The following is a 13,838-nucleotide window of genomic DNA, read 5'->3' on the forward strand; positions in this document are numbered from 1 at the left end:
CTTTGTAAACCCATTGTTTATTGAACTTTGTAAATCCACTTTGATGCCATTTCTCTCATTACGTTGACTTTCTCCAGAATGGTAACACTTCAGTGAAGGGGTTTAGATCCTATTTTTAATTTTTTCCACAATATCTGCTTCTATTCCACCCCTGGTAGTTGCTTCACCGCAGTATGTACAGTATTACAGGGCTACAAACTATCTATACTGTATAGTGTACACTACTCCCACTGCTGAAGTGTTAACCACTACTGTAGTTGTAGCTCTGTTAGACTAGTCCTATATGATCGTGGAGGGGACAGGTGGACAGACAGACACTTTATGGATGAGTTTGACTGACTTCCACCTCTCCCCACCACATCTTTTTGGCTTGTCTTATCCTTCCTGTCTTTTATTTGTCTTTTTGTTTTATTTCTGCATGTGCAGTTTTGTAAAGCAAAATCGAGATGTACTCTCTCGCAGCTCGTCCGTCTCCAGCGTACATTCACCGTGAGTTTTTGCTCTCTGTTAAAATATTCTCACCCCCCCTCTCTTCTCCTCCCCCATCTCCTCCCCCAAACCTGCCTCCCTCTGCTCCCCCAGTTTGCCTTGCTCCTCTCTCTTCTTTCCCCTCCTTCCAATTCTAACACCCCCTCTTCCTCACCCCATCCACTTCTCCATCTCTCCTTTAGCCTCATGCTCCACCTAGCCGTCCCAATCCGTCTATTCATCACTCTCTCCATGACTCCTCCCAGTGTTGAGATATGTTTGAAACTGGAGAATCCACTGGTGGCTCACTGGTGGCTGTCACTATAGAGTGAGATTTAAAATAATGACACTTGTCATATTTGCTGAAGTTAAGGCAAAAGAGAGAGTGTGTACGTGTGTTTGTAAATGCGTGCTTGTAAATGTGTGCATGTCTGTAAAAGTGTGTTTGTATTTCTGAATATTGGATATGTAATTGTGCATAGCGCCGGGTTTCGTCTGCACTGTGTTGATGCCTGAAGTGATGAGAGTATAACCTGAGCTTGAGAGTGAATCATTTCTATATAAATATATAATGTCCTTGTGCTCAGTCAATTCCCCAGGCACTTTGGCAGTTTTACAGCTTCTGTTTTTTTATGCCCCGGTTTCTCTTTTTCAACACACTATGAGTGAGGGCCAAACTATATAGTACAGTAGCCAAGTGGTAGTCTGCCATACTAGACGATTGAATTGTTGACTTAGCCTTACCTGACACTTCGTTATCATTTGTTACCAATTAGTAACAACACCTATGTCTAAATGTTGTGGTGTGGTGCTGGTGGTTGTTAGTCTCTCTCTCTCGCTGTGTGTGTGTGTGTATGTGTGTGTGTGTGTGTGTGTGTGTGTGTGTGTGTGTGTGTGTGAGATAGAGTTTGTGTGTTTGTGTGTGTAAGAGTTTGTGTGTGTATTTTTTTCATGTTCACTGTGATTTACCTCTCATAACAAGAGCACATATTTCACCAACAAGTCTGTGTGTGACTGATATGTCTCTCTTACTGTACTTGCCTATGACTTGCATATTTTATTTGCCTGTCTGTCTGTTGCTTGTTTATCTGTCTTACTATGCGTATGTTGTGTCTTTGGCTATGCAGGATTAAGTGATATGACATGCTATTCTATAAAATAATTGATCCGTAATTAATATTACCTGATTGAGCTAATCATGTAAATGTAATTAACTAGAGAGTCGGGGCACCACAAAATAATATTTATTGAGCTGTTATCTTCCAAATAAACTCTTAAAGACCTAGTAATATTTTACATCAATAGCAGTCAATATTAATCGTCATCTTAATTCAGTCTCATCTGAAAGTTGTAAATTCTTGGTTATCTGCACGAACCCTGTGGCTAACAAGTTGAATCAGCAATACAAAATTGGGTTTAATTATTTATTTACTAAATACCTAACTAATCACACAGAATTACACATACACATAATTAAATCATAACTTGATTACAAATTACGTCATAAAGGAAAACGTCCCTAGCGGGCGGAACAGATATGACAGCTAAAGAAACACAAAAGAAAAGGGGCTGCGTTTGAGCGAAAGAGTGGGAAGACTGAGGAACAAAGGGTGAAGCTGTGCTATCGTAAATACAGAATCTTATGCATTCTAAATTACCGCCCATTTGGAAAAGGAAAATGCAATAAATATTTACTCTGAGCTGCTCTTCGGTAGGTTGGTGGTAGATGGAAGGCCGTGTTGCCCAACCGAGTCCTTTGTCCTTTGAAGAATGTCTCTGCTGGTATATTGAATACGTTGTAGTAACGTCGTTGTGTGGTAGATGGGATACTCTGTCCGTTCCTTCCTAACCTGTGTTTGCAGCTAGTGTTGCTAACTCAATGGCTAGGAGGTATCACTTCTGTAGTGAATAAGAGTTCAAAGTTCATACCATTCGCAACCAAAGCTCACGCTGATGTTGGCTTCGTTCTGTAGTTATTATCTGAACCATTCTGACATCAGACCGCCGTCCTCACATCCTCTGATTGAGCAGAGCCCTAAACTTACGAAAACCCAAATCTCACATTTTAGAAGCTAAAATCACATTTCATCCCATCACGAATAATTTCCGATTCAAACATTTAAATTGAACAACAATTCCATGTAAATCCAATAACTCTGATGTGTAGACTTTCCACTGTAGAGTTTAAGTCATCTTATCATTGAGGAGAATGTCTCAGATGACAACCGAACTGACATCATATTCATTAAGTTCCACCGCATATGTTCAATTGGTCGGATTACCAGAATATAGTTCATTTCCCCCCACCTTCTGATGTTCCCACAATCTCTATGTTAACCAAGGGTTTTGCAAATGTAACATCAGTAGGGTAGAGAGAGGGAAAAGGGGGGAAGAGGTATTTATGACTGTCATAAACCTACCCCCAGGCCAACAACATAACACTTACTTTTGTCTGTTTTATCTACTCCCCCGCCCATCGAGTCTTGAGGTACAGGTGACACCAAGGGGGCAACTTTACTAGTCATACATACATACATAGGTCTGCATGTACATTCATACTGTACACACAGATGAATATAGTCAACCACATCTAAAAACACACGTACAAAGAAAGCATAATTGAAATGATTTCTTAGGATCATGATTTGTTCATATCATGATAATACTATAGATATCCTATTAGATTTCCAGAGGGGCTATGTCATAAACCCTCAAAGTTCCTGAATGGCATGAACATGGCAGCCATTGTGGTTAGGGGGAAATCATTCCACCTAAACTGGCTGGCTAGCTAGCTAGCAAACATACTGGGCACATAATCTTTTAATTCATTGTTTTACTCAATATCTTATCACAGCACAGGTTGGCCACCAGCTTACCAACTCCATTACCAAAATGCTTTTTTTTATCCTTAACAACAAGGTTCATGTCCATTCTTGTATTCAAATTCCACATTCTATGGATGTTACCGTATCCCATGACAGAAGGATCACAAAGGGTTACTTGAAATCTATAATTCCTCTCCCATCCACTAGATTTTGGCCTTGGTATTAAAGGAAAGTTTCACCCATTTTGAATGTTATATTGTTTTTGGACATCTCTAAAAGATGTTCTATCGATTCCCGGGGTTTTCATGTGTATCTAAGCTATTGCCATTCAAGCATGCAGAAATATAGCCGGTATGATGAGTTGTGCATCATATGATGCAAAATGTATCACACTGCCTGTGACAATTAGCATTTTTAAAGTTGTATATCTTGAAAACCTGATTGCTGACATGCAGAACGTTTTGGGACTGTGTCAACAGTGGACTACTGAAACAAATACCAAAATATATGTTTTTGAGTGGATTATCCCTTTAAGGTTACTTAAAACCAGACCCATTTTTCCTGTTCTCTGTGTGTATTCAAGTGTTCCAGTCTGTCAGGCAAGATAGCTCACCTTTCAGAGAAATAAAGTAACTAGAAAGTCAACATGTGAGGTCGTTTTGGACGCTGGTGGTAGGGGGTGGAGATGACAGCTTGCAGACCCATTGTGCAGGTCAGTACTGGCTGCTCACAATACTTGAGAATTGTCATCCTTACCTGTTTCCATCCATAGTAGTAACTCACACGAATCGATGAAGCAGGAAGCATACGCAAGGAGAAAATGACGTCACCCATGCAACCCATCACATGCCTGTTAGGCCTCACAGAAAAGCATCACTATGGTAACCGTGGTCCCTCAGACATGGCCATGGCCTGCATTCCAAATGGCACCGTATTCCAAAGTCGACTACATTTGACCAGGGCTCTGGCCAAAAGTAGTGCACTATATAAGGCTTAGGGTGTCATTTCAGACGCAGCCCATTGTGCACCTGTCGAGGGTTTGGGTGAGCATGTTTAAACTTCACAAATGACAGGTTTCCCTCCCCTTCCCTGTCCATCCACCCTTCAGTAAGGAGCAGCAGAGAGCCAATAAGATTATGTCAGTGTGGGAGCAGCGCACCAACCAGCTGCGTCAAAACAACTTGAGGGCCAGCTCAGAGGCTCTGTTCAACGAGCTGGACCCAGAGGAACGCCTGCGTGTCTCCTCCGCCCTCCACCTGCGCCCCGATATGAAGACCCACAACGACCGCCCCCTAGTGGTGGAGCCAGGCAATGGGGACAAACCACGACCCGACAAGGAGGACAGAGATGGAGCAGACCCCCAGCAAGAGGGAGGAGACCCCTACGGCCCACAACTCCGCAAGCACCACCGTCACCGGGAGAGGAATGGGGAGAACGGGGAGAGCAGGCATCACACCCACCACAGCCGCAGTAGGGACCACTACCACCCAGACGGGCCCCGGCCCAAAGAACGAAAGGTGGAGAGGAGCCATAGTCGAGAGGGGGGCCAGGGCCACAGGCACCATCACCAGGCTGGATCCCCGGAAGAAGGGGTGAACGGAGGGGGGGAGGAGAGGGAGCACCGCCACCACCACTCCCACAGACAGCCCCGAGAGGGAAACGGGGCCCTGGCTAACGGGGCCAGAGTGGAGAGGAAGGGCCGGGGTCACAAGGAGGGGAACGGAGAGGGGAATGGAGAGAGGAGGAGATACCGCTCCCGCATGGTCAGGGCCCAGTCAACTCTGGATGGAGAGGAGTGCAGAGAGAATGGAAAGAGAGATGGAGACTGGGACCAGGGACACAGGTGAGTGACCAGCGCATTCTCAATGTGCTTTAGTGTCCTCTTTTTACTATTGTCATGTCGTCACCACAGAGCTTCACTGGACGCTCAAGGGGAGAGCCTGGCCACCAGCCCTGTGCAGCCTCCTGCAGGTCTGCAGGCCGGAGAGAAGCAAGAGGATGCAGACAACCAGAAGAACAGCCACAGAGCCAGCCAGGCAGGCCTCAACAGCAACACTGTCCACATCCCTGTCACCATCACTGCCCCGCCCAGAGAGACTACCATCATACCCAGTCAGTACCCCAGTCAGTATCCCAATCTGTACTCCAGTCTGTACCCCCGTCAGTACCCCCGTCAGTATCCCCATCAGTATCCCCGTCGGTATCCCCGTCAGTATCCCCGTCAGTATCCCAGTCCGTATCCCCGTCAGTATCCCCATCAGTATCCCCGTCAGTACCCCGTCAGTACCACCGTCAGTATCCCCGTCAGTATCCCCCAGTATCCCCGTCAGTACCTCCGTCAGTATCCCCGTCAGTATCCCCGTCAGTACCCCGTCAGTACCCCGTCAGTATCCCCGTCAGTATCCCTGTTAGTATCCCCATCAGTATCCCCGTCAGTATCCCGTCCGTATCCCCGTCAGTATCCCCGTCAGTATCCCTGTCCGTATCCCCATCAGTATCCCTGTCAGTATCCCTGTCAGTATCCCCGTCAGTATCCCCATCAGTAATCCAGTCAGTATCCCAGTCCGTACCTAAGTCGGTACCTCAGTCAGTACCTCAGTCGGTACCCCCGTTTGTACCCCCGTTAGTACCCTGTCAGTACCCCGCCAGTATTCCAGTCTGTACCTCAGTCTGTACCCCAGTCTGTATCCCAGTCAGTATTCCAGCCTGTACCCCAGTCACTACCTCAGTCAGTACCTCAGTCGGTACCCCCGTCAGTACCCTGTCAGTACCCCGCCAGTATCCCAGTCTGTATCCCAGTCAGTATCCCAGTCTGTACCTCAGTCTGTACCTCCGACAGTACCCCATCAGTATTCCAGTCTGTACCTCAGTCTGTACCTCAGTCAGTGCCACCGTCAGTACTCCGTCAGTACCCCATCAGTATTCCAGTCTGTACCTCAGTCAGTACCTCAGTCTGTACCTCAATCAGTACCCCAGTCAGTACCCCATCCAGTACCTCAGTCTTTACCTCAGCCAGTACCCCCGTCAGTACCTCAGTCTGTACCTCAGTCTGTACCTCCGACAGTACCCCGTCTGTATTCCAGTCTGTACCTCAGCCAGTACCTCAGTCAGTACCTCAGTCAGTACCTCACTGTGTTGTGCTCCTGTCAGGCATGGGCTGCAGGGGAAACACTTAAATCAATATCTCTCTCTCTCTCTCTCTCTCTCTCTCTCTCTCTCTCTCTCTCTATCTGATAGTGAATAACATAGACTGTGAGAGCCTCCCCCTGAACGAGGAGAAGAAGAACTTAGAGGAGGATGAGGAGGAGCTGAAGAACGGCCCCAAACACATTCTACCCTACAGCTCCATGTTTGTGTTCGGGCAGACCAACCCGTAAGTCAGGGCCAGAGACATCGAACCTGCTGGCTCTAATTTATCTTGCAGTGTGTGCAGTATAAACAGTGATAGTTCTACCTATAAAGGCAGTAAGACATTTTCTGCATTACTGTATTGAGTCCAACTCAGTGTTCTGTTAGCGTTTTGGGAGGGTATGTTGAGTGAACTCAGCGAGATGACCTGTGCTTTGCTGTTCAGGGTGCGTCGGCTGTGCCACTACGTGGTGAACCTGCGCTACTTTGAGATGTGTATCCTGTCGGTCATCACCATGAGCAGCATAGCCCTGGCTGCTGAAGACCCTGTGCAGGCCAATGCACCACGCAATAACGTGAGTCCTGCAAGTGTACACACACACACACACACACACACACACACACACACACACACACACACACACACACACACACACACACACACACACACACACACACACACACACACACACACACACACTGGGCTGCTGGGTTTTTGGGTCCTTTACAAGTACAGAGGCCTGAGGGGCAGTCCCTACTAGCGCTAAAGGAATTTGGACTTAAATTGTGCCTCCAAATCCCACAACCCCCTCTGGTCCTCATTCCGACTGACTGACTAACTGACTGACTCATTAGGCCTGATTGAGCTGACAGAAGCTTCTAGAATTTCTGTTAATATCACCTGACAGTTATACTGTGTGAGAGTGCACAGTATTTCTGCAAAGTTTTTTTGAGTTCATTTGGGTCTTCAAAAAGACAGGCTTAACTTATTAGCATTCTAGTGAAGGGCTCAGCTGGAATAAACATGAGCTGAGTGCTGCTATGGCTATTGCCTGCTTTTTTGATTTTGATTTATTAGGATTCACATTAGTTGTTGCCAATGGCGACAGCTAGTCTTACAGGGGTCTGACACGTAACGAAAAAGACATTACAGACCAAATATTTTACAGTTGACATACATTTCAGAACATGAACATGTAGTGTGCGTGTGTATGCGTCTATCAGCTCCACATACGTGCCACAGTACATACACACAACAAGCAGGTCACATGGGGGAGCGGTGTTGTGCCGTGAGGTCTTGCTTTATTTGTTTTCTGAAACCAGGTTTGCTGTTCACTTGCGCATTTGTGTCTTGGGGAAGGGTAAAGAAGACAGGCTGTGTGACTTCTGACAGACGGTTCAATCGTGTCTCACAGTCATATGTCCTCTTGCAGGTGCTCAAATACCTGGACTACGTCTTCACAGGAGTGTTCACCTTTGAGATGGTGATTAAGGTGAGAGGTCAATGTCATGCCGGGGAACGTGTTGCCAATGGACAGTTTGAATAAAACACACAGAGGTGCATCTCTTAGGTTGCAGCTCAAAATAACTGCACTGCAACGCTGCCTCAAGTTGGAAGGGAGATATCTGGTTCCTTTTTAAGTACTACATCCAATAGCAGGGCTCTTTACTGGAGTGGTAACGTTCATCCCTTGGACACTTATACTGTTTCAGAGGGTGAGATTGCAAACTGTTAGTACTAGTAGTTTAATGTGGATCGTCTTCCCCGTATATCGATCGTCTGCAACTCTGTGTGTAGATGATAGACCTGGGACTACTCCTCCATCCTGGTTCTTACTTCCGCGACCTGTGGAACATCCTGGACTTTATCGTGGTCAGTGGAGCTCTGGTGGCGTTCGCCTGCTCGTAAGTACACACTTTGACGTACTGCATGTTCCTCTGGCAGCTGTAGAAGGGCTTAAAGTGGCAATCTGTGATTCCGAAAAACAACAACATCCGTCACCTCACCATTTGTTTTGGTAAACAGCTGAGGGGCGGGGGCTGGAGAAATGTAACCTCTCTCAAATTCGAAGATCGGAAACATGGATGTGAGGACTGTTTTAAAACTATACAGTGGTTGTTAACAATTGGATTGTTTACAAACAATCGAGTAAAACAAGTTGATATTGTGGATTATGGGTAAGACAGTTAAACAAAGCTCATGAGACAGGGCGGGTGGCGCAGTGGTCCAAGGCACTGCATCGCAGTGCTAGCGGTGCCACCAGAGATTCTGGGTTCGAGCCCAGGCTCTGTCGCAGCCGGCCGCGACCTGGAGGCCCATGTGTCGGCGCACAATTGGCCCAGCATCGTCCGGGTTAGGGAGGGTTTGGCCAGCAGGGATATCCTTGTCTCATCGCGTACTAGCGAGTCCTGTGGCGGGCCGGGCGCAGAGCATGTTGACACGGTCACCAGATGTACGGTTGTTTCCTCCGACACATTGGTGCGGCTGGCTTCCAGGTTGGATGTGCGTTGTGTCAAGAAGCAGTGCGGCTAGGTTGGGTTGTGTTTTGGAGGACGCATGGCTCTTGACCTTCGCCTCTCCCGAGTCCGTATGGGAGTTGCAGAGATGAGACAAGACTGTAACTACTACCAATTGGATACAATGAAATTGGGGAGAAAAAAGGGGTAATTAAAAATATATATATAATAACATTTAAAAAAGCTCATGAGACATTTATAAGTTATATTCTTCAAGAATGAATGGTTATATATCATTAATGTAAACGTCCAAAATGCATGGATCAATCCTGGTTTGCCTTTTTAAATTAATTACTGTATTATTGCTGTTTCAAGGCCTGTCTCAGCCAACAGCACCTCTCCCCTACAGTGTGCCACCTCGACAGATTCCCCCATCACAGTCACACACTGGCTCCCCCTGCTGGCGCACTTACAAATCAAATCAAAATGTATTTGTCACATGCGCCAAATAAAAGTGTAGACCTTACCGTGAAATGCTTACTTACAAGCCCTTAACCAACAGTGCAGTTCAAGAAGAGTTAAGAAAATATTTACCAAATAAACTAAAGTAAAAAATTATAAAAAGTAACAAAATAAAATAACAATAACGAGGCTATATACAGGGGGTACTGGTACCGAGTCAGTGTGCGGGGGTACAGGTTAGTTGAGGTAACTTGTACATGTAGGAAGGGGTGACGTGACTATGCATAGATAATAAACAGCAAGTAGCAGCAGTGTACAAAACAAATGGAGGCGGGGGTGGGGTGTCAATGTAAATAGTCCGGTGGCCAAACTCCATTGCCTGCGATTATTGTGTCTCTTCTCTTAGCCTATCATAACCACCTCCTATCTGTGTACTAATACCGGGTGTGTGATTTGAGCTATGAGCGTGAGGTTGATCTGGGGAGAGGGGCACCGTGGGTTCCTCATAGTGCTAATGTACAGCTGTTCCTCTCTCCCTCCCTGGGGAACTGAGATGGAAAGTCATCAGGTGCATCTATGGCAAGTGTAACACACACACACACACACACACACACACACACACACACACACACACACACACACACACACACACACACACACACACACACACACACACACATGCACACACACACACACACACACACACACAGTCTCAGACACACACACACACACACACGCACCGGAAGGTGAAAAACAGTCTTTTCAAGCATGCCGACCAGCCATCTGCGTCTCTGGAGTAAAAGGAAATGGTGTTTTCTCTGCCAGCTCCTTCAGTTGTTTTACACCCAGTGGTGTCACGATGGGGCTAATGTGTAATAACCTCTGAAGTAGCAAATTGTACCACATCTGTATTGCTGTTGTTTTACTTCTCTATCCTTCTAGCCTCTTCTCTCTTTTTTTCCGGGCAGTAGCCTACTGTGTTTTGATGGGCTCCTCTGTGGTTTTCTGTGTCGCTGACTCTGTCTCTTTCCCCTTTCTTTCAAACTGTCCCTCTGTTTTCTCTTGTTGGCTTGGATTGCTTTCAGGAGCTTCATGGGGTAATGCCTTTGTGATTGCCTGCTTTCTTGCTTGTCTCTGTCTTGCGTGTCCCTTTCTTGCCCGTTTTACTTGTCTGTCTGTCTTTCACTGCCTGTCCAGCGTATACTGTAGGTATGTAGCGTAGCATGACTGTAGCCAGCAGCCTCACTCTCATTGCTCAGTCCATTTGCTTAACTAGCCTATATATCTATAGATTCACATTCATTATATTACTGTATATTGTTCTGTTTATTTGCATATGTTCATTGATTTACTCTCCCATTTAAAATTCACACGGTCTCATCATTGAGAGGATATTTTTGCATGGAACAGTAGGTGCGTTTGAGATGTGTGTGCGGTCACTGTATGTGTGTGTGAATGGCTGTCTATATGCTCATACATCCAAGTGTGTGTGTGTGTGTGTGTGTGTGTGTGTGTGTGTGTGTGTGTGTGTGTGTATGGTAGTTGTTGTCCCATAATACTGGCTCAATATGGTATATATGTGTTCCTCTCCTGGTACTGTGGAATGCTGGGTAGCTGATAGGGAGGTTATCTGGATGATATACTTTCTCCCTAGCCTCCATCTCTGAGCTGCTCACTTCCCTGGCAGACAGACTGAGGGATAGATGGCACTCTCAGATGTGTCTTTTGTCGAACGTCATGTCTTCTCTTCCTTGATGCCATCTCACTGGAAAATCTCCTGTCAGAAAAAATAAATAAATCCCAAATGGCACCCTATTCCCTATATAGTGCACTTATTTTGAAAAGGTCCCATATGGCTCTGGTCAAAGGTAGTGCACTATGTATGGTTTAATTTAGGACGCACCCTGGGTCTTCTTGTCAGAAACAGGAGATAGACAGCCATAACCCCCTACAGCTGTCATTTTCAGATCAGTCTGAAGGTTTCTTCTTTTTTTTGCTCTTGACTTGAAGTGAATTAAATGCTTCCGTTTGCTTGTCATTATTTGTCTCTTACTGATGTGTTTCAATGTTCAGTATTAAGTCTTAAGGCTAACTAGCTCCAGCCACTATATCTCCTCCTCAACAGCGTTATTAATACTGTCTTATAGTGGCCTAAAGTGTTTCTTTTTCTTAGTGTTTCTGTATATTTCTGCCTTTTACTTTGTCTTCATGAAGCAGCCATAATTTCTTCTGTGCTTTCCGTTTGTTCTATGTGGCTTTGTGACATGTTTGTGTGTGTTCTGTTTATTATTGTTTCTCTTCATCAGATCGCAACAAAGCGTGGCCAGGTGGGGACCAACACTCTCTCTTATTGACCACTGACCCCAAAGCCCCATCCTCCCAAAACGTTCCCCATCAACCTCCCCCATCGCGTTCCAATGCTCTCACTCTCTGTCCTGCACTGGGCAGGATACCCGTCCCCCCCCTCTTACCCTCTCAGTGAACCAAGACTCTTCCCAATAGCTTTCAGAAGACAATCACTAATCATGTTACACCCCATCTCTTGTTGCCATTGTATGCCGACATGATAAAATGAAGAACGGTTATACAACGCCAACATACCCAAGAATTACAGTAAATCAAGTCAATATAAATCAATAAATCAAGTCAAACGGTGTCATCAGAAAGTCACATTTCACATACAAACATCCTTAGCTCATCAGCATCATCATAAATAGCGAAATAATTAGTGAGAAGGGCTGATCAGGGAGGGTGAATTTTGTTTCCCCTTCTTGTTTGGCCTTGGGTGGAAACAACAGAAAGAGCAGAAGGTTGGGAATAATACCCACTGAGAGGCAGATGATTGGAAGACAGATACCCTCATCCGTAAACAGGAACTGCTGCGCGCTCTCTTTCGGAAAGGGGCAGCTGAGAACGCTGTAGTCACGGTGACCGAGGATAATCAGGGATGATCTGAGCTACTTTGATGTGAACACACACGCATCCATCCTTTCAGCCCACGGCTCTTCTGAACGCTATTGGGGTACGGTTCATTCGCCATCTAGACGTGTTGAGACCCTGGACTGATGCTAAGCGGGGGTTGACTTACCAGATTGCATGCCAGGGTAACCAGGTCTTCAGAGCATGACTGTTGCATGCCAGTGTATTAAACCTAAAGCTCCCATTGGATAAGAAAAAGTCAACACACCCAATCTGTGTGGAACCATGCTTCTGTTTTTCTTCTCTTTACTGAGGTATGTTGTGTCCACGGAGTTCAAATAGACTAAGCCATTATGGCCTCGGTCCTCACTTGAGATATGTACATGTGTAGCTCCAGCTGATCTACCAATCTTCCCACTGATGGCAGTGTGTGAATTATTCAAAGGTGTGAGGTGTGTATGTATCTCAGGTCATGATTCCAAACTGTATAGTGGAATACCCCCCCACCCCCGTTGACAGTCTGGCACTTATTTGAATTTAGAATCTTCAGTCCCATCCATATAGATGGTCAAAGAGGACTTTTCTGATTTCTGCCGGTGTGAGCGGAGAGAGAGGAGGGGGAAAGGGAATTAGGGGGGAGAGATGGACCCGAGAGAGCTCTCTACAGATGAGTATTTTACCTTTATTTAACCAGGTAGGCAAGTTGAGAACAAGTTCTCATTTACAATTGCAACCTGGCCAAGATAAAGCAAAGCAGTTCGACAGATACAACGACACAGAGTTACACATGGAGTAAAACAAACATACAGTCAATAATACAGTATAAACAAGTCTATATACAATGTGAGCAAATGAGGTGAGAAGGGAGGTAAAGGCAAAAAAGGCCATGGTGGCAAAGTAAATACAATATAGCAAGTAAAACACTGGAATGGTAGTTTTGCAATGGAAGAATGTGCAAAGTAGAAATAAAAATAATGGGGTGCAAAGGAGCAAAATAAATAAATTAATTAAAATTAAATACAGTTGGGAAAGAGGTAGTTGTTTGGGCTAAATTATAGGTGGGCTATGTACAGGTGCAGTAATCTGTGAGCTGCTCTGACAGTTGGTGCTTAAAGCTAGTGAGGGAGATAAGTGTTTCCAGTTTCAGAGATTTTTGTAGTTCGTTCCAGTCATTGGCAGCAGAGAACTGGAAGGAGAGGCGGCCAAAGAAAGAATTGGTTTTGGGGGTGAGAGAGATATACCTGCTGGAGCGTGTGCTACAGGTGGGAGATGCTATGGTGACCAGCGAACTGAGATAAGGGGGGACTTTACCTAGCAGGGTCTTGTAGATGACATGGAGCCAGTGGGTTTGGCGACGAGTATGAAGCGAGGGCCAGCCAACGAGAACGTACAGGTCGCAATGGTGGGTAGTATTTGGGGCTTTGGTAACAAAACGGATTGCACTGTGATAGACTGCATCCAATTTGTTGAGTAGGGTATTGGAGGCTATTTTGTAAATGACATCGCCAAAGTCGAGGATTGGTAGGATGGTCAGTTTTACAAGGGTATGTTTGGCAGCATGAGTGAAGGATGCTTTGT

General features: G+C 45.7%; 1 protein-coding gene across 3 annotated transcripts in view; it reads left to right on the forward strand.

Annotated features, from left to right (window-relative positions):
- Positions 1-13,838, forward strand: part of LOC112234449 (voltage-dependent N-type calcium channel subunit alpha-1B-like) — a 213,817-nt gene that overhangs the window by 150,343 nt on the left and 49,636 nt on the right. For 2 of the 3 annotated variants that reach the window (XM_042311164.1, XM_042311163.1), the window contains exons 18-24: positions 427-489; positions 4,402-5,136; positions 5,206-5,417; positions 6,531-6,666; positions 6,868-6,997; positions 7,856-7,915; positions 8,221-8,327. In XM_042311164.1, coding sequence (XP_042167098.1) covers positions 427-489; positions 4,402-5,136; positions 5,206-5,417; positions 6,531-6,666; positions 6,868-6,997; positions 7,856-7,915; positions 8,221-8,327 — 1,443 coding nt within the window. The remainder of the gene's footprint in view (positions 1-426; positions 490-4,401; positions 5,137-5,205; positions 5,418-6,530; positions 6,667-6,867; positions 6,998-7,855; positions 7,916-8,220; positions 8,328-13,838) is intronic. The other variant, XM_042311165.1, reaches the window with a different exon arrangement.

This window comes from Oncorhynchus tshawytscha, linkage group LG33, assembly GCF_018296145.1.
Source record: "Oncorhynchus tshawytscha isolate Ot180627B linkage group LG33, Otsh_v2.0, whole genome shotgun sequence".
In the NCBI taxonomy this organism is placed as follows: domain Eukaryota; kingdom Metazoa; phylum Chordata; class Actinopteri; order Salmoniformes; family Salmonidae; genus Oncorhynchus; species Oncorhynchus tshawytscha.